Source organism: Aedes albopictus, chromosome 1 (genome assembly GCF_035046485.1).
Source record: "Aedes albopictus strain Foshan chromosome 1, AalbF5, whole genome shotgun sequence".
Classification (NCBI taxonomy): Eukaryota; Metazoa; Arthropoda; class Insecta; order Diptera; family Culicidae; genus Aedes; species Aedes albopictus.
The window spans coordinates 311,479,930-311,503,912 of NC_085136.1; the positions used below are offsets into that span (position 1 = coordinate 311,479,930).

Here is a 23,983-nt window from a genome sequence, read left to right on the forward strand (position 1 = left end):
TTTATTAATTATATATCAAACTGGGTCAACAAAGTCGCTTTTTTTATTCCCTTTAGCGTTCAACTGTGCAAAATGTGGGGGCTATTGGTTGCATCCCCGTACTCCGCATTGCAATTGAAATTTGTTTTTTTTTTTGCATTTTTCTCATAAATTGATTATTTTTTGTGTCTAAAACGATCTAACTAATGATGTTGAAGTATAGCCACAGATAACAGACGTTTAAGCTCGAACAAAAACACGTTGAAATTGTGTGTAAGGGATTTAGGTGTAAGGTACACCGGGGCAAGTTGAAACGGATGGGGCAAGATGAAACACGAAGTTTTGAAATAGATTTCAATACAATTTGGAAATTTATCCTTCGCTAAAAGATTGTTTGAATCAAAAACTATTGTTATGGCGATCGAACTGTTTATAATTATTAGAAAACATCATGTTAACCCGCTGTTTCATCTTGCCCCACCCGTTTCAACTTGCCCCGGTGTACCTTACCTCAACGCCACCAACGGAGACTGCCCCACATATAAAGTCGATTTGACCCCACGATGGCAGTGTTCATCGTTAAAATATACTAGCCCACAAAGCGATACGAGCGCCAAACGGCCAAAAACGGCGAGCATTGGAAACATAAATGACAATACAACAACGAAAGTGATGGGATGCTAGCGCCACGCAGCGGAAGCATAACCACATACCACAGAGAACAGACGTCTATCTTCGCTTTCTGCCTTGTGTAAAACTTTGTAACGGTCATATCAAAGTATGTGGTTATGCTCCCGTTGCGCGGCGCTAGCGTCCCATCACTTACATTGTTGTGTTGTCATATTTGTTTCCAGTACTCGCCGTTTTTGGCCGGTTGGCACTTGTGTCGCTTTGTGGGCTAGTGTATTTCAACGATGAACACTGCCATCGTGGGGTCAAATCGACTTTATATGTGGGGCAGTCTCCGTTGGTGGCGTTGAGGTACACTTAAATCCTTTACACACGATTTCGACGTATTTTTGTTCGAGCATAAATGTCTGTTCTCTGTGCACATACTTTAATATGACCGTTACAAAGTTTTACACAAGGCAGAAAGCAAAGATAGACGTCTGTTCTCTGTGGTATAGACACAGAGAACAGACGAACATGCTCGAACAAAATTGCTTGAAAATCTTGTGTAAAGAAATTTTTTTATGTCTTTATTTATGAGACTTTCAGCCCGAGGCTGGTTCATCTCAGATGTGTAAAGAAAAAACAAGCTCAGTAGCGACACAGAGAACAGACGTCTATCTTCGCTTTCTGCCTTGTGTAAAACTTTGTAACGGTCATTTCAGAGTATGTGGTTATGCCCCCGTTGCGCGGCGCTAGCGTCCCATCACTTACATGGTTGTGTTGTCAAATTTGTTTCCAGTGCTCGCCGTTTTTGGCCGTTTGGCGCTCGTGTCGCTTTGTTGGCTAGTGTATTTTAACAATGAACACTGCCATCGTGGGGTCAAATCGACTTTTTATGTGGGGCAGTCTCCGTTGGTGGCGTTGAGGTAAATGTCTGTTCTCTGTGGTAGCGACATCGACGGTGACTTTCCTACTCAAAAACTTGTTTCGGCACCATGATGGCGTTTTCTAAAAAAATATTTCACTAGCGCACCTTTAAATTTTCCTACCCAGATTCTGAGCTGTATTTGCTTGAATAACAAGATGTTCATGATTATTTCATTAATCCAGCTACAAAATTTGAGCAACCCATTGATAATTAGTTTCATTATTTTCAATTAGAAACAAGTTGAACAATAATTCAATTTTTGTTTTCCAAGTAAAACCACCACATTCTCTTGGTGGAACTATACTAGGGTGCACACTTGGCGCCAAAAAGTAAAACAACGGCAAATTTGTACCCCGATTCGAAATTTGACAGCGCCGCGTAATGGCCACATTCCCAGTTATTTCAAAACAACCGTTGCAATGCTTTACACAACTGCACTACATGAGCTTGGACGTCTGTTCTCTGTGATACTGTGTTCAGCAAAGTTGTTGAAAATTGAGTCCTCTATTAGGGAAAAATGGGGATATTTGTATTTGGGACTTTATTGATTACCTAGAACATCCTGAACACCATGAAAATTGCAAAAACGAAATAATTGACATACTAGTTGTTCTAAAAGCTGAATTTGGATGAGGGTTTGGTGTATATGTATCCATTTAGCCTTTATCAAGAATATCAAAAGGTATTTTATATTCTGGGATGTTCTAGGTATTCCAAACTGTCCTATAGTGAAGTCCTTCAAATCTACAAGAATGATTTTATGTATTTTCGCCACAATTAATAGCATTGCATAACCTACTGAGATCCGAGAAGCTCTTGACATTTACTTTGTCATTTATAGACACTATAGGGCTATTCCAGGTCAGCCAAACTACCTTGGAGTTAAGGACTTCAGGTCTACACTCGTAACAGTATCCATATCTGTTGTACTGAAAAACGCTGTATAATCAACTCCAGTTACTGGAACAATGTGAAGTCTACTAGCTTATTATAAACCTTTGGGACACCTAGGGTCGTCCAAATTGTTCTATAATAAAGTCCTTCAAATCTACAAGAACAACTTTATGTGTTTTCACCATATATAATAGTATTGTTTAATCTGCTAGGGTCCGCGGAGCTCTTGAAATCTCAAATGTCATTCAGAGACACTACAAGGATATTCCAGGTCAGCCAAACTATATTTAAGTTCACGACGTCAGGTCTACACTCGTAACAACAGCCATATCTGTTATACTGAGTAACGTTGCATATTTATTCGTGGTTACTGGACCAATCTGAAGTCTATTTTTTTATTATGTATTGGTTTTACTTGAAATAATGCATTTTTTTAATGCAAAAAATCAATGCATTTAAAAAAAACTAAACGAAAATGAGAGCGATACTAATTTAGATACACTAAATACCAGGTTTGCCACAGTAGTGTTAAATAGTGAGCTTATAAAGGCTTCCACTAAGTAAATTTTCGAGAAAAATTGAATTTCACTTAGGGCAGGGGGAGGGGGCGAAAATATGTTTCTCATGCTCCAAAAGGGCGATACCTCCCAAAAGTTTGGGAAACACTGGTTTACACTGTCAAAATAGAGTGTTTCCTAATCCTGTACGTCTTACCCGCAGCCCCCTACGACGTTTGCCGGGACAGCTAGTTATCAATAATAGTTCACGTATGAATCATTGTGTGTATCGTCTGGCCTTTCCACTATCGGCGTGCCGCATGGCACTTTCTTTTCGTACCTATAGCGTAGCTTCTATTATCTTCCTCCAATAGACATAACATAATATACGATAAGGGTCAAATCTGTATTTGACCTAACACAGATCAATGCTGAAACTTCTAGTATCTAGTGTGACTCGATTAGAATTTCATTAGTTCCAAACATTATAGGCCCTTCTGTTCATACTTTGTCAAATATTTGACCCTGTGTGCTTGTAGATAAGCGTTGAGAACACGCCAATGACACGTTTTTATCAATAGCATTGGTTGACAGTAGAAATAGGGTCCGAAACCATTTGAGCATGAGGTCCTATATTGGGCACTTTTCCGCTTTAACTCAATTCATTTAGTTTCAATTGACTTGTTTTTTTTTTATACAATGTGAGATAAATACGTACAGTATCAGTATGTGTACACAAATTCAATAGATTTGATTGAGTTATAGCGAAAAAGTGCCCAAAATAGGACCCCTTGTCCAAATGGTATTTTCATTTGATAGGCACATTTTGGTCCGGTCATGTTGACAACAATGCCTGCCACTATGAACTTTTCAAATGGACGAATGACCAACAAGTTGAAGTCCCTCTTTAAATAGAAATATGCACACACTGGGTTGTTTGAGAAGATTAGCAGATGAGTAAGCAAAAGGAAAAGGCCGTAATCCATGGCGGTCGGTGATAGATCAGTAAGATAAAGGCTCTAACACTCATTGTAGTGTGCGCAGCCTTATTGAGATCCAGGCAGAAAAATGTATATACAGGGTGTTAGGTTCATGAGTGCAACTTTTTAAAGGGTGATAGAGGATCACGAATGGTGATAAAAATTGTTCTACGCATATGGTCAAATCTCAACCGTTACGTAGTTATTGACCTCTCCATGTTTTCTTACTCTTATTGCCATTTGATAGAAAATTCAATAATCTTTCGAATAAGGGTAAAACAATTGCGATAAGTTTGACCATTTGAAAGTTATAGCCAGTTAAGGCAATAAGAGTCAAAAACATGGAGAGTTCAATAACTACGTAACGGTTGAGATTTGACCATATGCGTAGAACATTTTTTTTTTCACCATTTATGGTCCTCTATCTCCCTTTAAAAAGTTTGCACTCAGGAACCAATCACCCTGTATAAGACGTTTCAAACGAGGTTTCAAATAGGACAACTCGGTAAGCTCGCGGTGCACTCATTGAACGGCATTGAATACGCGCGAGTGTCGCATGCTGTGTATACTTATAGTGATAGTGAACCAACCGATAGCATTTTCGATTTTCTAAATCCGCTCTTGTGCTTTCCGCGAGTAGCTCGTTTGTTCGTTGTCCCGCACGCAGGGCATTTTATCAAAAAAATTTTACAGTTGGCGTTTGATAACTGCAACATGTTTACGTTTCACTCATCGAATGAAATTCGATATCAACTATAATAACTGACACACGTCAAAGAACTCTCAATTGCTGCAGAATGCAGCCAATGTGCATCGGAGATTAAATATCGTATTGCAACAAAAGTGAACGCTGTCGACATTTTTTATTTTGACGAATAGTGGTGCGATAACTGCAAAATTGTTGCATTTGGCGAATTCAGTTAATTACCTGTAACTGCATCGAGATTATACAACAAAAAAAACGCGTTTGTACCTTGAAGGTAAATAGAGGAAACATGAAAGGTAAAACCAATAATATAGTGCAACTCGTACAGAGACTCATCTTATAAATTTGATTTTTACAGAGACATTGGCAGTTATTGCCATGGCGGCCATCAGTATTGCACTTTTTGCGGCAAATTTTGCATCGGCTGATCCTGGCGACCAAACTGACGACAGTGGCATCAACCCAAACTGGGTGACACCGGGCCATTATCACCATGACAACTCCACGCAAGAAGCTTCTTGTCCTCCCCCGGTAGTAGAGGCATGCAAATGTCCCATCCTGCCGGATTGTCCTGTGTTTGATCTGGTTGAAAGCGGTCCCTCGACACAGGAAGATCTGCAGAGAACTTCCATGTATTACCGGAAGTTTGTTAGGAGAATTTTCGATAAACGACGGCTACAACCCGACTTGTCCGATGAGTCATTTATGATTAGGAGTATCCAGTTCAGATTATCCAAGCAACAAGTGGAAAAGTTGAAGGAAGCTCGTACGGCAAGCGAAACAGACAATGTCGTGTCTGAAATAGTGGAGCAATCGGGAGAAAATGTTTACTACGCCATGGCTGAGGGTTCATGCGACAGTTTATACTCCTTTATCGTTGCAACTAAGCTGAATACCATCCTTCTATGCGTCTTGGTTGCGATCCTTATGATCGTGGCGATATCGAAAATTTGCAACATTTGGTGGTTTTATGTGGCATTATTGAGCATTCTGATCATAGCATACAGCATGACATACCGAGACTGCAACAATCGGCTGGAAGTAGAATCGCTAGTCACAGCATTCAAGTATGATCAAAAAAACCCTTGCTTAGGTTTGTCCTCTTTGTTCAGCTCCATCACCAACAAGATCTCCGACCGCGAAAATAACTGTAAGAATTACCTTCAGCATTTACACGGATTAGAACGCAATATTTGTGATCCTTTGGAGGTTACCGTCGAAATGTTCGGCCGAATACCAACAAAGTACTTCGGGAACATCGTGGATGAGATAATTTCCATAATCAATTCTGCGCACCAGAAGTTTGGTTGGCTGGGACCTCTACGTATCACGGTTGTCATTCCGGTTTTCATCCTGGGGCTCGTTATGATCTGTTCTAAGTTCTCACTGATAGCCATTTTTATAAATTGGATCCGCAATAGACTGATCACGCCAGCCATTGCTACAGCGACCGATCAACCAGTAGGGTTGACGAAATAAATGACGAAGCATAACCGGAAGCTTTGATCGCACCAAATGGAAAACAGCGACGACAGTTCCAGCTGTTGGTAGCTTCAGCGTAACGGTCACGGATTTGTACTACGGATCTACCGGACCGATCAACGTCTTGGAATTCGTGACACGAAAAAAGATAACTCAGATTGCGTTTTGTCAACAACTTTAATCTATGGACATTTAGTACGGACTGGATAAACAAACATCTATAGTCATAACACAGAGAACAGACATCCAAGTCCAGTTCCGAAACTGTGTAAGAAATTTAACGGCCATTTGAAATCGGCAACACAAGTGGCAATAGCGTGGCGCTGCAATCGGTTAATTTCCCATACTAATTTAATTCACCACTTGAAATGTTTCAATTCACCACTGACTGTGGCAATATGGTGTTTGGTGGCGTTAGTGTTGTCATCGTGTATTGGTTTGCAACCTTACTCAAGTAAAGATTCAAATCCCTACACAACTTTCCGAATGAAATTTGCTCTAGCCTGGATGTCTGTTCTCTGTGGTCATAATCATATCAACAGTTTTGCTTCGTTAGTTGTTTCTCTCACAAACACATACACATATGAACAATCACAATCATCTGTCATCATCGGAATCATCATCGACCACGGCGGTGACCCTTCGCTGATCTCACCAGGGGGCTGTCACTACTCTTTTCCGACACCAGCGAGTTTGAAAATGTTATTTCAATTCAGGGCCAGTTTTCGGAACAAATCCGGCAAGCAAAATCAGCGGATGAAGTTGTAACCATTTGTTACTAATTTTTATTTTCTAGTGTTCTTGTCTTGTGAACAATTAGGTACGTCTCTAGTATTAGGTGGTGTTGGATTTGTTTAGGGTTAGTATGTTAAAAGAGGGTCAATATTTGTAAGGCAATTCAACTTTTAAATTTGTATGATTCTAATTGGTAGCCTATTTTGTCCGAGAGCCCATATTGAAAAAACTGTTCAAAACTAGGATGTAATGTTGCATTTTGCGCATTTAATTGACCACTGGACCATAGACTAATTTCAAGACCTCGATGTACCAAAGAAAACGATCAAATTTTCGGGGACCAGTCCGGTACCCAATAAATATTCATAACCGTGTATTTTTTTCCGTGTAAATTGCCTTTTGTGTAAATTTTATTTAGCGTGTTACACTGATCTGACAGCTCTGACAGTAAGGGACTAAACATAAATTACGTAAAGTGAGTACCGAGGATTGTTCACAATCTGCGAACTTGACTGCGGAAAAAATTGCGACCATGACGCCGCTGACTGGACTATTGCAGACATATGCAACCTCAGCGTGCTCAGCGCTAAACAAACAAGTTCAACCTAATGACTAGATGTACAGTAGACGTTCGATAACTGCAACATGTTTACGTTTCACTTATCGAATGAAATTCGATAACTGCAACAACTGACAGACGTCAAAGAACTGTCAGTTGCTGCAGAATGCAACCAATATGCATTCGGAAAACATCGCACTGCAACAAAACTGCACGGGGAAAACATCGCATGGCTGTTGACATTTCATTTTGACGGATAGCGGTGCGATAACTGCAAAATTGTTGCACTTAGCGGACTTGCACTTAAAAAGCATTGCAGTTAAACCGTTTGCACCGAGCGAACGTTTACTGTATAGTACGGTTAGCTAATCTCTCCCAAACCAAATCCTCCTAGGACCTTTTTATGTGTCGCTATTTTTTTCATCTTCACTGACAGGAAACCATTCACAATCGCTTGTTGAATTTAATTGCTCATATTTATAAAATACATGTAAAATTCCTTTTAAATAACACTTCAATCACTCTCCTCGTTCATTGATTTTACGGCCAATTTTAAAATTAAATAGTCGGCCAACCGCCCATCCATGGCGCTCGCATCGGTTTTGTTCGAGTGTGACGTTTACTCGCAATCGCCATCTTCAATAAACGTTCGATCGATGCAAACGCTTTAACTTCAAGTCTTGCTGCAAGTCCGCTAAGTTACAGAGAACAGACATTCAAGTCCAGTTCCAAAACTATGTGTAAAGTATTTAACAGTCATTTCAAATGACAACACGAGTGGTAACATCGTGATGGCGCTGATATCGCGAAGTTCACACGCTGATGTCAGTGGTTGGTGAATATAAAACTTATCTAGGTACAGTAGCCGTTCGAAAAATGCTACATGTTTACGTTTCACTTACCGAATGAAACTCATAACGTCTCATAACTGTCAGTTGCTGCTGAATGCAACCAATATGCATTCGAAAAACATCGCATTGCAACAAAAGTACATGCGAAACACATTGCATCGCTGTTGACATTTCATTTTGACGGATAGCGGTGCGATAACTGCAAAATTGTTGCACTTAGCGCACTTGCAGTTAAAAAGCCTTGTGGAAAAGCGTTTGCACCGAGCGAACGTCTACTAAGCTACTCGGTACAAACGCTTTAACCACAATGCTTTTAAACTGTAATTGCGCTAAGTGCAACAATTTTCCAGTTCTCGCACCGCTATCCGTCGAAAGGAAGGGTCAACAGTGATGCGATGTTTACCGCATGCACTTTTGTTGCAAAGGAATGTTTTCCGAATGCACATTGGTTGCATTCAGCAGTATAACTGATAGTTCTTTGCCGTCTGTCAGTTGATGCAGTTACCGAATTTTATTCGATAAGTGATGATGCAGTTATCGAACGTCTTCTGTAGTTCTTTGCCGTCTGTCAGTTGTTGCAGTTATCGAATTTCATTCGACAAGTGAAACGTAAACATGTTACAGTTATCGAGCGTCTACTGTATTTGAAATCTTTTTTGCCGCAATGAGAATTTCTCATTGTTTTTGTTGAGTGGCAATGAGCACACCTTCATCTGAACTACATTGGCTCACCCCTCGGCATCATACCTCTATGCGCGCAAACCAGGGGACTGTTATGGTCTTCTTGTTTTCTTACCCAGCATTAAAACTATGCTGCTGTGTTAAAAGATAGGGTGTCAGCTTGAGCCCTACGCTTGAGCCGCTGTTATGCTGGCTACGAAAACATTGCATTGGTGGGATAGGGATGCCAATTCCTTGGCGCAAACCTCTGAATGAGCCTGACAACAGAAAGCGCGGAACGACGACCAACCTCATCCCAATCGAACGAACGGTCGTCGCGTTAACAATTTTCCTTGTAACCGTTATTGAATAAAAGTTTCCCGCTCGAAAGTAGTTTTCCCCGCGTGTGAATTATCCTCCTCCGAAAGTCCTGACGCAGTTTATCCACTGTTCGCCCAATCCGCCGTCAGCTTTTAGCGGACCTGCAATAGTATACAGAGGTATACAGCGCACCACACGCTAAGAAAATGTTACTCTAAAATGAGTAAGATTCACACAAAACTGAGCTAAACTGGAACAGCTCAAAAAATGAGTAAATTGCATTTCCAGCGATAGCGCTGGCCCAAGTGTAAAAATCCAACCAATTTAGGCCGTATAATATTCTTCACATCAGCAAGAATATTATACAACTTAAACTGATGAGATTTTCGCACTTGGGCCAGCGCTATCGCTGGCAATAAAATTTACTCAATTTTGAGTTGTCCCACTTTAGCTCCAAAATGAGTGAATTTTCTGACCGTGCACTTCCGAAGTTCGGTCCGACGTTTTGATTTGGAGTAAAATCAATTTTCACTAGGTAGTCAAAAACTCCGACTTTCAACTCAATTGATAAGGGCCTGTCCATAAACTACGTAGACTCTTAGGGAGGATGGGGTGGTGGGTCTGGCCAAAGTTTACGCTCCATCCATTTCGAAAACTTTGTATGAACAAACGTCTACGAGGGGGGCGGGTGGTTCTGAGATAGCCAAAAAATGAGTCAACGTAATTTATAGCATTTATTATTGATCATATAGACACTACAGTAGACGTTCGCTCGGTGCAAACGGTTTAACTGCAATGCTTTTTAACTGCAAGTCCGCTAAATGCAACAATTTTGCAGTTATCGCACCGCTATCTGTCAAAAACAAAACGTCAACAGAGTTGCGATGTTTTTCGGATGCACTACAGCTGCATTGCGATGTTTTTGAGTGCACTTTGGCTGCGTCCAACAGCATTAGACAACTGTTTGACGGCTGTCAGTCGTTGCAGTTAGCGAATTTCATTCGGTAACTGAAACGTAAACATGTTGCACTTATCGAACGTCTACTGTATTGAAACGAATCGTCAATTTATCAGTGCCGGGCCGACTCAGGGCACAAGAGACTCCGGCAATCCCAGGGTCGGCTAGCTACCGGGTAATCAAGGGCGGTTCGCGATACAAAAACTAAACACTCGGAACTTTCACGTTACTTATATAATTTATTAAAGTTCCTAATTTGTGGCGTGTGCGTGTTCCCGAATAAAAAATACAGTAGAAAAACCGAACGTTGTATTGTAACAGTACTATTTAGAACCATATTTTTACAATAGACACCACTGTAAAAATAAAAATACAAAAACAATAAGATGTAATGTAGACACCCATACCGTGAATTGTAAATAAGATTTTTACAATATACTATACGGGTTGTTAAGTATCGTAACAATATAAAAAAATATTTTTCTCCATATATATTTTTTTGCAAAACCATACATTTTATTGTTAATGAATTGTTCAAAATACTGATACGTGGGTTAAAATATACCGTACATTGTATGGTACATGAATGGTTTCAAACAATAAAACGTACCGTAAATAAATTGTTTTTAATTGTAATTTCACTACTGATTATACATTTAATCAAATGGTTTTGGAATGGTTCTCTTTTGTTATGTTGTATTGTTTTACATTACATAAACCATATATTGTTATATTATCTTGACATTTTCCTCCTGTTAATGGAATCTTATTAGATTTATTAGAATGCGCTTTGGGAATTCTCCAGAGCGTTTTGGATAACCCTTCATATATAGGATCGCCCACGTCTAAGTCTGAGTAGTCTCTGATTGCATTAACAGTTGAAGCTTGGTCTCCCATGCCCCACCAGCCAGATAACCGGGTTTTGCAAACTAAGCATTATTTGTGGCAACACTTTGAGCGGCATGATGGAACTATGCCGAGCGCGCTAAGTGTTATTAGACCACTAATGTAGTTGCATGAAGTGGGTGACGAGATACATAAGTATCATTACAGCGTGCTTAACCGTTATTGCAATATTGAGGCACCAGTTTGACTAAAGTTTGAAATACATAACAACTCATGAGATAACTGTCAAGTTTGATTCAAATATAAGTTAAGTTAAAAAGCGAACCCACAGACGAACCTATATTAGAAGTCATTTCAGTGATCAGTCCAGTCCATATATTAAAGATGGCTCTACGTCAAAGATAAAGTTTGTCAATCGCATTTGATTCGATTGTGGTCGAAGGCAAGTTCACATGAGAGAAGAGGAGAAAACTCCCCTAAATGCAAATACAGAAAGAATAGTGTTGAACTCATCCACTGATTTACGGTAATCTGACCCGAGATCTGACTTGCATCTTTCCGGGTTGGCCTACATTCGTATTTCTCTCATCGCACTCTACACACCTAGCCCGCCATATCTCTTGGACCCCTGCTTGGATCTGCAGCGCCGCGCAACGGGAGCATAACCACATACTCTGATATGACCGTTACAAAGTTTTACACAAGGCAGAAAGCGAAAATAGACGTCTGTTCTCTGTGGTTTCAACTTATTCACTTTTTTCTCTTTCCTTTCCTTTGCATCAAAAAAGTCACAAACATCAACAAAACAAAGCACGGAAAAAATCTTAAACTGAATAAATAATTAAAAATTCACGGAAAAATTATGTTTCGGAAAAGTGAATGGTTCAAACGTAAGAAAAACAGTATAATATATTGATACATAAAAATCCAATGTAAATGTATAGTATAGCGAACCATTTCATTACAATACACTTTATTGTAGCTGGTACAATGTATGGTGCAGGAATGGTTTTCACCATACACCCTATGGTTAGTTTTTATCCGGGTTGTTCTGTGTATAATTTTAGTGTAAATTTGTTCATGTGTGACCTATTCTAATGGTGGTACCGGTACATACCGCTGCTTCTGGTTGATGACGCGTACGGTGGCCGACATAGCGACTCCTGTCCAGCTGTGCGGCCGGAAATCTCGCCGGATCGCAAGGCGAGCGAGGCCGGTACTCGGCCGACGGGACCAGCGGGCGTTGCTGGGGGGTTTATAGGCGTCTTTCCTCGTGGGCGTAATCGACCGACCGTGGCATGGCCACCTTGGGAAGTCGAGAGTGGAAGGCTCCTTTTTTGTCCATGTTGGGGACATAATGCCACTGCGACCATTAATTTGATCTATTGTGGCGTCATCCTCTTCATTTTTTTTTTTATTGCCGTACTGAAAAGAACCGACACTATCAGGAGTGACTATCCTCACAGCAAATGGCGTTTGTCCCAATCAGGTACCGCATTTCGCATGAAACTTAGTACATGTTTGGGATGAGAAGCCCAAATTTCCTGAGGCCCCATTAGGCCCCTTTCCAGAAATCTGCAGCGCTTGTGATAAAGTGCAACACACTCGCACAATAAATGCTCAGACGTTTCAGTTTACAAAATCGACATTTATCTTCTTGCAATTTACCAATCAATTTCAGATAGTATTTGCAAGGGCAGTGGCCAGTTATTAGTCCAGTGTAAGTACTTAGGTCATTTTTGTCCAGGTCTATTAGCCTTAGTGTGTTAAGGCTTTTTACGGCATCATCAGCATCGGCAGCCATGTTCATTATGTGGCTCGAAATTTCAAAGTGATAAATCTCAGCCACGAAAGCGAATATTCGTATGAAAAAGTATTATACCATATTCTCACTCGCAGTGATTACGATGATACTTTTTCAGCTGCGTTACTGCAGAATTAACAGTTTTTTATCACTTCAAAAACGCGAGGCAAACAATCATTGAAAAGCAAAAATTCAATGATTCGTTTGAAAGCTCAGTGATGCATCATGACACCGTAATGGCGTCTGGTGTGATGAATCGCTTAGATTGACGAGAATCAGTTATGTTCATCCAGTTACGCTTAATTTAAAATTCTTCCAAAATCTTGAATTTCATTTTTAAGGCACTTGGAGCCAATCCAAAAAATGACTCCGGTCCTATGAATTGAGTGGATGACCCTTGTTTTGCCAACTGATCAGCCTTTTCATTTCCTTCTATACCGCGATGCCCAGGAACCCAATACAGATTAACCTTATTGCGACAGGACAATTGCTGCAGTAGCTTCGAGCATTCCAAGACTAGTTTCGAGGTATACACTTTGGACTTCAAAGCATTCAATGCTGCTTTGCTATCCGAACATATACAAATATTAGCATTTCTATAGCACCTTTTGAGACATATGTCGGCACATTCCAAAATAGCATAGACTTCAGCCTGGAAGGCCACCTTCCCAGTGGCAATGAAACGTTGACACCAGGGCCAAAAATACCAGCCCCAACCAAATTGTCTTGTTTTGAGCCGTCAGTGTAAAAAACAGTTGAACCAGATCGAAAATCTGGCTCCCCTGTTTCCCAATCCTGACGAGTCACATCAGCAACACAAAATAGATGACCAAAAAAGTTACGCTTTATCATGTAATCTTCATTGACCAAATATACTGGGTCGATTTCGAAAGTCTTTAGTATGCTCATATGCCCTCTAAGATTATAATCATTGAGATTTAAGGACCTTCTCATACTTAGACCACTTTTAGCAGCTGTTATTTGAATACAATCATGCAATGGCAGAAGATTTAGCATTGCATCCAAACCTTTTGATGGGGTGCTATGCATTGCCCCAGTTAGTGAAGCTGTTGCAAGCCTTTGTAGCTTGTTTAATTTTGTTTGAGTTGTTTGGTCTTTTCCCACCAAATAATAGAAGCATGAGTAATAATGGGTTTCACAATGGCCATATAAATCCAAAGTATCATCTTCGGCTTCAAGCCCCATTTCCTCCCAAAAGTTCTTTTACAGCCCCAGAAAGCATTTCTAGCTTTTTGTAACTGTTTTTTCACATGTTTATGCCAGCAGAGTTTACTATCTAGTACAACTCCTAAAAATTTGACATCTAGAGATAAAGCTAATTTGACATCTCCTACCCGGATAAAAAATTACCATTCATTACATAGTAAATATTATTAACATATGACTGGTTTTATTGTTCACAATAAAACACATAGTAGATATATTGTTACTTTTTACAATAGAAATCAAGCCCATATAGTTCGTACAATAAGTGAACATTAGCTTTATTAGTGACTAATTGATTCGATTGTTTTTTAATAGTTCTGAAGCTCGATTTGAATAGGTCGTATGTGCTTTCATCGATATAAAATTCGATCAGTTGATTTTAGTAATAGTAGAAATATGGATATTGCTTTTAATGATAAAACGGAAAGCCTGTTTTGTAAGGAATCGGTTGTATGTATAGGAGGCAATCAGTGGAGTACTAGATTGAAAGTAGTGAGCTGGATTTTTGTATGGTGAGATGATCAATTCTCCACTTCTGCAATGAAATGGAGCAAACAGCGTGGGTTATATGATTTCTTGACTAATTTGATGCTATTTGAGCAAAAGTTTGGGTAACTGTGATGTTGTATCATTTATTTCTTGCAACTTAAACAACACAGTTACCTAAACTTTTGCTCAAACAGCATAAAATTGGACATGAAATCATATAACCCACGCTGTTTGCACCATTTCATTGCAGAAATGGAGAATTGATCATCTCACCATACAAAAATCCAGCTCACTACTTTCCATCTAGTACTTCACTGATTGCCTCCTATTGATTTTGTTAAATTTCAACAGTTTCCGCTATAAGAAGCGAATCCAACTGATCGAATATTATATCGACAAAAGCACATACGACCTATTCAAATCGAGTTCCAGAGTTCTATAATAATTTAAAGTTACTATCAGTAAAAATTAATTTAAGTTGTTTTTATATAGTTGCAAAAGTGCCTGCAAAGTTCTCATGGACTTTTTATTAAAAAAGAGTTTATTTCTCAAATACACTTAAAAACAATTCGTAACAAATAAATAACAATAAACATTATTGTTGCTTGGGTCATGTTTGTATAATCAAATACAAAATCACTTGACATATTTTTTATAGTTTTCGTTTTAAATTTGAGTACAGTAGATGTTTCGGTTATCGAATGTTATTCGCTAAAACTTCAACGACTGACAGACGTCAAGCCGTGTTGGCAGAAGAAGCTCTCAAAGAATAACTGAGGAAGTAGTTATAGAAAACTAGCTGAAAAGCAGGTTTTAGCCAAGCGAGGACGTTACGACAAGAAAAAGATGAACAATGATTTTTCTAATGTTTTCCAATAAATTAAAGGAATCTAGCAAATAGTAAACTACCATTGATAACAATACAAATACAATTTGTTTAATGGGGTCAATTGAACAGATGTTAAAATAAACATGCAATAATATTTGTTGTTATGTAAACAGATTTCGCCTTTGAAAAACCAAAGAATTCATATTTCTCGGTAACATTTTTCTTCAGCATTTACAGATACTAATGGCCACATGAATTGTGAACGATTTATGGTATGGGTCATACGACCTGAGGTCTGACTTGTGATATTTGGCAGTTATTTGAAAAGATTGATGATAGATCTTATCAACAGCTGCCAAGCAACACATACCAGACAGACATCAGAGTGTTTGACTCTTATCATAAAATGTGCATATCATTCTGGCGGCCATTAGTGCTCGTAAATGCTGGATATAAATGTCAGTGGGAAATATAAATTCTATGGATTTTCAAAAGCGAAAACTGCTTACAAATAACAACAAATATTATTGTATTTTTATCGTAACAACGATTTATTTGACGCCATTCAATAAATTTTATTTGTATTATAAGAACAATTAAAAAACATTGAGATATATTGTTTTCTTTTGAAAATTGCCCTAAAAATGTCTCATAAAAACACAATACATTCTATTGTTTTTCGCGAAAAAGTGTATGAAAATTTTCTCAAAATTTTATGGTTAAGATACATAACGACCACCATTTTTTATTGTAAAAGTGCCATTTACCATTCGCCGAATGGTATAGAACAATAGGAGTGATGGTGAGTGTGCTGTGCAAATTACAATATGTTTAATGGTGAATATTTTTCGAAAAAATGGTGTTGTAACAATAAAATTGATCGTATTTTTATGATATTTTTTATCAGGGTAGCTTCAGTTCCGATATAGAGATTTTTCGTCTCCTAGTGAAGGGTACAATCACAGACAAACAGACGTAACACTTCGAACATTTTTCGATTCAAATCATAGTCACGGAAACATATTCGCCCAATGCTAAAAGGACTAAGTTTGGCCGACCATCAACTAGGTGGCGGTAGTGAGCAAACGTCAAACTCGAACAAAAACGATGCGAGCGCCACGAGTGGGCAGTTGGCCAACTATCATATTTTGAAAAAGACCGATAAATCAGTGTACGATGGGAATCATCAGAGTGTTACGTCTGTTTGTCTGTGGTACAATCGTTGTTTTTGAGGGATTGATATTCAACCAAGAGGCTAGTCGCTTGGAACTTTGTGCCAAGAGGTGCCAAGCACACCGTCCTATACGCTGTGTGGCACACCGAGGCACACTGAGGCACAATTTTGACACTTGAGTTTGGGTGAAAAAACTAGGCAACCATGTGCATTTGACCTGCAAAATGAAAACAAACAGTTGGTTGTCTTGGTAGTTACCAAGCAAAATCTGAAAAATCAAGCAGTGGCACTTCGGGGCACACTGAGGCACAATTCAATACCCGGTGGCACACTGAAAATAATTGGCGCAAGTGAAGATGTGCTAAGCGACTCCCCCTTGTATTCAACCCTTCATTTTTGCACCAAACTAAAGTAAATCTCAATGCGTCTTGCATTCGATTGAAAACAGTATTGTCAAATTTCCCACGGACAATGACAACAATGTCATCCGCAAATCCAACAACTTCAAAACCTTGATGCTGTAGTTTTGTTAGAAGGTCATCAACAATCAGGGACCAGAGGAGGGGAGATATTACTCCCCCTTGAGGACAGCCTTGTATAGCTGTTACCTTCACAACTGAATCTCCTAAATGTGCTGATATTTCCCTCTTTGACAGCATTTGCTCTATCCAATCGGTTAAACTTCTCGAAAAATTACGTTTCCTCATGGCTATTTTCATCGATGCAAAGCTAGCGTTGTCAAACGCGCCTTCGACATCTAGAAAGGTTGCCAATAATAATTCCTTACTGTTAAATGTTTTTTCTATTTTAGTTACTAACGAGTGAAGAGCCGATATTGTTGATTTGCCAGTTTGATAGGCAAATTGCGCTCTGTTTAATGGTTTATCTTGAAGTATATCTGATTTAATATACTCATCTATAAGTTTATCCATCAACTTCAAAAAAATAGACGTAAGACTTATTGGCCTAAACGATTTTGGCGACGTTTTATCTTTTTTATTTGTTTTAGGTATGAAAACAACTCGGACTTGCCTCCATTTTGTCGGAATATACCTTAATAAGACACTGGATTTAAATAAAGTTAGTAGTATTGGAATTATTGTTAACTTGCGCTTTTGGAGATGCGCAGGAAAAATTCCATCCATACCTGGACTTCTAAACGATTCAAAAGAGTCTAATCACAGACAAACAGACGTAACACTCTTCAAAACGGCTTGGCACTTGCATTTAACGATCAATTCAAATTTCATTTGATTTGCGCGATCCTTCCCCCAGAGGTGCTAGTGTTCGATCGCTTTGAGTTTGCCAGTGTATACGTTGCTGAATGATGCAAACGAAAATTACAGGCGATTTGTGTAATAGTGTGCGTGTTAGACAAACGTCAAACTGAAATCTATCATGGCCGACAGTGTCTCGCGCGGTTCTATCAACAGGTGGCAGTGTGCTCATAAAAAAGACACCAGGCAAAAGTTTTTAATGAATATCCTCTAAGAGTTACGTCTGTTTGTTTGTGGTCTAATGCCCATTCAATCCTAGGGCATGTGAATATATAATTAGCTAATTCGGAAGCTTCAAAGTTGGACATTTCCATTCCATTCATTGAGTTCCCAAAACAAACGTCATCTCAGTAACAAATTTTGAAAACGACGCATAATCAATGGTGTAGCATTGATTATACGTCGTTTTCAAGATTTGTTACTGATCTCTAGTTTGATCAGAGAGAGAAGGAAGAGATCCTGGAAAATGAGTTTTCATCATAAGTTCCAGAGTTTCTTGGGTATTTTTTGTGTAGGATCCGTCATCCTTTTTTAATGTTCCGAGACCATTGGTATGATCTTTTGAGAGTACCTTTTGAAGTCTAGCAGTTTCAGGAACACTTTCAACGCTCTCTCACATGTGTCTCCAATTTTTCCGCTTTGATTTTCTTATTTCTTTATTGTACAGTAGACGTTCGATAAGTGCAACATGTTTACGTTTCAGTTACCGAATGAAATTCGCTAACTGCAACGACTGACAGCCGTCAAACAGTTGTCAAATGCTGTTGGACGCAGCCAGAGTGCACTCAAAAACATCGCAATGCAGCTGTAGTGCATCCGAAAAACATCGCAACTCTGTTGACATTTTGTTTTTGACAGATAGCGGTGCGATAACTGCAAAATTGTTGCACTTAGCGGACTTGCAGTTAAAAAGCATTGCAGTTAAACCGTTTGCACCGAGCGAACGTCTACTGTAGTTAGTTAAAGCTTCTCTATAGGGAGCCCAATTCGATGTAAGTTTAGCTCGATTGAACTGTTTACGAGCATTTTTCCTAAGTTTCCCCAGCCTATCATTCCACCAAGGAACGTCTCTGCTTGTGGAGCGCACTTTTGATGGACAGCTTTCGTTGAATGCTCTCGTAAGTACAGTTGTTAGGCAGTCAGCTGCCTTTTCAAGCTCAGAACATGTAGTAATTTTGTTGAAAGATAATTCATTTTGACATTCAATCTTAGAATAATAAAGATTCCAATTAGTTTTTCGAGGATCTCTAAAAGTTTCCTTTACAATGTTTCCCGCAGCGAACTCGAATAGAATTTGCCTATGATCCGATAAATATTTCATCAGATACTTTCCAATTTGCTATGTTACCCGAAAGTGTAGAACTACAAAGAGTTAAGTCCAACACTTCTTCCCTTACAGCATTAATAAATGTAGGTGTATTACCTTTGTTACATATGCCAATGTCGTTTTGAGATACAAAATCAAAAAGTGACTCACCTCTACTGTTGATTCCTGTACTACTCCAAATAGTATGGTGGGCGTTTGCGTCACATCCGATGATGAACCCCTTATTTTGACTTCTACAATGGGATACGAATGCTGCAACTTCCGGAGGAGGTACTTCCTCAACGTCACCAGGAAAATAGGCCGACGCAACATAAATTATCGTTTTTCCTTTTGTGGTTGGCACCTCTAGCGAAATTGCAACAATATCCCTTCCGATGAATTCAGTAATGGGTGTGTATTGAGCATTACTGCTTATTAGAATGGCAGCTCTTGGAGTGAGCTGAGTGTCATCAAAAACTAACTTACATCCTGTTGTGTGTAATCCTAATATTTTGTGGTTTCTTGTCCATGGCTCTTGTAAAAGCGCCACGTCCAGTTTGCCCCTTGTAAACGTCTTACTTAATACTGCTGAAGCTCCCTTTGCATGATGAAGGTTTTCTTAAATAAATTGTATGCTTCTTTGAATCATTTTGCTTACTGTTTTATTATTTAAATAGACTTACAGGCAGTTTTATCTGCCCTTGCTTCGAATTGTTGTTTGTGGGATTTTATTTGGCGGTACACCAAATGATCAGCTCCTTGTTTAGAATTGCTAGGCATTACTATATCACTCTTTTCCTTGACGATTCTTGAAGAGCCTTGACTGCCCTTATCTGTATGGGTTCATTCACAAATGTCATAACGCTAAAATTGGTCGCTTTCAACACCCACCCACCCCTTCGTAACACTGTTTATATGGGGAAAATTTTATTTTGTTCGAGCTGTAACACCATGAAGGACACCCACCCACCCCCTCAAGCGTTATGACATTTGTGAACAAGCCCTATCTTCAGGTCTGACTACTGTGCCCATTTGTACAGTTCCGGTCATCTCTACGCCCGTTGTATTCTTGCTAGTGCCGGGAACCTGCTTGGGCTGATCTACGCAGCTCCTAGGTAACTCCTCATTAATATCGTTGGCTCCTTCAGTTTGATCGCCTTCAGAGCTCTCTGTTTTTGGATTCCTCTTTCTTATGTAGGCCACTCCAAATTTGTAGTCAATCGTGAACTTGCAATCTTCTAGAGACCTCATGGAAACAGCATCTACTGTGAAAACCAGTTCCACATGATACTGTTTAACCGTATATCTCTTCAGAATCCTCCAAGCATCGACTACTAAGCCTTCGTTCTGACTTTCTACATATGTAAGGATTCGTTTGAGTCTTGTTCATTTCGTGGAAAAAATCCCACTAAAATTTCTGGTCTGGGTATGTCTTTCTCGCCAACAGTGATAAGGCACGCATTCTCCCAAGGTTTTATAACGGAAATTTTTGCCTTTGTTTTTGCAAACAATGATCAAATGCCCAGGCCTGAACAAACAACTACCAAATTTAGGTTTCATACGCTCCTTTCTTTGCTCAGAGACCTTTTTAAGAATTTCGTTTTGAATAGCAGCTAGTTGTTGGGTAGTAAGTTCCGTGTTAGGATAGCCTACAGAAAGAATGCCGACTCTAACATAATTCACTACTTCTGAATACGATGGTGCCTGAGGCCAAATATACTATACTAGCTGAACCCGGCAAACTTTGTCTTGCCTACTGCGTTTTTTGACGTTTCAAGTCCCTAGCCAAGCACCTAAGTCCCCGTTCAAAATGTATGAAAACCCGATTTTTAAAAACTCTCAATTTTCCCATGTTTTAGGCCTCATAAACCTTCCTTGGGTGAAAACTAACAGAACAAAACTTAGACGACCCAAATCGGACCACCCGTTCGCAAGTTATGCGCGGTCCCACGTATGCCACTGCATTTTTATATATATAGATTAACAATATAGGTCACTTCGTGTTTTCAAATACAACGACATGGAGACGCCGTTGTCAGAAAAAGTCAATAATTGTATTTTGATCAATTTTTGTTTACCGTGCAAGGTGACATTTCTTGAAAAAAAGATGTTAGGGGTGTCAAAGTTTTTTGTTCCAAAATAATCGATTATTAAATAATCGATTTACAATATACACAAACAAAATAATATTTCATTAGATGACATCTACGAATACATCTGTAGAAGAATTTGAATGCTCCCTCATTGTAACGCCACCGAAATCGGTTCACTTCAAAATTCAAAATTTTCACCCTCAAATTTAACTTATATTTTGCCTTGATGATTGCTATTTTCTCTTGACAAAGGCTTTTAATATCATCTTTCTTAATGTCCACGCCGACAAACATACATCGGATTGGATAGCTTACAAAAAATCCGGAAGATCACCAACCAAGTGCACGTCAAATTTCTCGTGGCAGAGTGCAAGACATTGAATTCAAGGGTGCACAAGCTAATGGACCGATGCACGAACTTAATAATTTCAACGTTTGAGCGTTCTGTGCTTACAAAAAATGAGCTCCGGGACCGGACCTGAGAATAGAACCCGACAAATTTATTTTCGATTAATTTCGTTGTTCTTCTTAAGTGAACTGTGAGTTTATTCGAATGCTGATTGTTTTATTCCGGACTAACCGACTTTGTTGTTGGATGTGTGAACATTGTGCTGTCAAAGATAGAACATTTACACGATCGTCGCGAAATCCTTACAAAGCTCATTATTTTTAAATATACAGTCATGGGCTACTGCCCAAGTAACCACAGTGCTGAAGCCTTATTGCATGCAGATATACGGTGTATATAGTGCAATCATTACTTTACATACAAACTTAAGGTTGATTTAAAGTGGAAGTGGGCAATTATAGAATCAAATTAAGAGTATACTGGTATAATCTTGAAGCAGTCGCATAATTGCCCATTTCCACTTTAAATCAACTTTAAGTTTGCATGTAAAGTAATGATTGCTCTAAGTACACCGTATATCTGCATGCAATAGGGCTTCAGCATCGTGGTTACTTGGGTGGGTGAACTTCAGTTAAGGTCCCATTAGACGTGACAAATATTTGGCCAAACAAGCCCAACAAATGACCAACACAACTTGAATCATAGCAACCTTGGATAAATGTCGGACTTCAATTGCAAATATTTTGTATAATGACAAACACTCTAATGGCATCTTTAGTAAAAATATTCTGGCAAATTCGCCTGCTGCAGAGTGTTAATCCTCCATAAATTTAGTCAGGCATTCCTTTAGATATTCCTTCTGAATTCCTTCTGATTTTCTAACGGAATTTCCTTCTCAGTTTTCTCTTTTCCTTTGCTAATCGAAAAAATCCGCATTTATCCGTTGCTATCCGTCGTTAACCGCGTCTAATTGCACCTGCGGCTCAGGTAGCAGCGGTTAGCGACGGTTAGGAACGGATATATGCGGATTTTCCAATTAGAAAAGGATATGTCATTCCCCTTGGTTTCCTCCTAGAGTTTTTTTTTCTAAGATTCATTCTGGAGCTTTTTGTGAAGTTCCTCCAGGAGTACCTTCAGAGATTGATTTAAAGTTTTTTTTTTCTTAAATTTCTCCAGAGGTTCCTTCGAGGGACCCCCAGGAGTTCCTACTGAAATTACTCCAGCAATTTCTTCTGATGTTTCTTCAAGAATTAATTCTAGGAATCCTCAAGAATTTTCTTCTAGGATTCGTCAAAAAGTTCCTTATAGGAGTTTCTTGGAGTCTTTCTTGGATTCCTGCAGAACCTCCTTCAACGATTCCCTCAGGAGTTTTTTTACGAATACCTCCCGGAGTTCCTCCTGGAATTCCTCCAAAATTTTCCAAGAACGATCAGGAGTTGTTTCAAGGATTTATCCAAAAGTTCATTAAAAAATTCCTCCTTCTGGGAATTTCAACCGAGATTTCTACCAGTATTCTCCCAAAAGTTCCAACCGGAATTCACTCCGTCCTTTAAGGATTTCCACGGAGTCTTCTGGGATTTTTCATGGAATTTCTTTTGAAATTCCGGAGAAATTCTGAAGTGACTTTGTATAACTCCAACGCGATTTTATATGAACAATTTAATTAATATTTTACGAGAGATCTTTCCAGGATTCCTTCAGAAGTCCCCTCTTTGAAGTATCAGAAATCCCCCAGGAATTATTTTCGTGATTCCTTACGAAATTTCTATAAATTTGGAATGTCTTTAGAAGTACTTTTTTCCGGGATTCCCAGAAGGAATAAGTGTAATAGTTCATAACTCGCTAACGGAAAGTTCGATTTGGGTCGTCTGTGTTTTAGTCTGTTATGAACGTTTATCGGTTCAAATTTACTTCTCATCTGCAACTTCGCATGTCGCGCGAGTCGCGACTTCGATTTGGTGCTGCGACGATAGTATCCGCCAGAAATTCTAGATTGAGTTTAAATAAGGGCGAAAGTAACATGAGAGAGTTCTCTTCATCGACTCTTTCTTCTGCAAATTAAAGTGACAAGATGCAAATTTAATCGAACTTTTATACACTTAGACGCTAGATTGCATCCCGGATAGAAACTAACCATAGGGTGTATGGTGAAAACCATTTCTGCACCATACAGTGTACCAGCTACAATAAAGTGTATTGTGATTAAATGGTTCGCTATACTATACATTTACATTGGATTTTTATGTAACAATATATTATACTGTTTTTCTTACGTTTGAACCATTCACTTTTCCGAAACATTATTTTTCCGTGAATTTTTAATTATTTCTGGTGTTCGATTTGAATAGGTCGTATGTTTGCTGTGATTCATATGCAGATTCGACCTATTCAAATCGAACACCAGATTTATTCAGTTTAACATTTTTT

General features: G+C 39.0%; 1 protein-coding gene across 1 annotated transcript; it reads left to right on the forward strand.

Annotated features, from left to right (window-relative positions):
• The first annotated feature begins 4,400 nt into the window (after nucleotides 1-4,400).
• LOC134285742 (uncharacterized) lies at nucleotides 4,401-20,373 on the forward strand. Its single transcript, XM_062847144.1, has 2 exons — nucleotides 4,401-4,892; nucleotides 4,955-20,373. The coding sequence occupies exons 1-2, from the start codon at nucleotides 4,886-4,888 to the stop codon at nucleotides 6,073-6,075; spliced, it is 1,128 nt and encodes a 375-aa protein (XP_062703128.1). The 5' UTR covers nucleotides 4,401-4,885; the 3' UTR covers nucleotides 6,076-20,373.
• The last annotated feature ends 3,610 nt before the right edge of the window (nucleotides 20,374-23,983 follow it).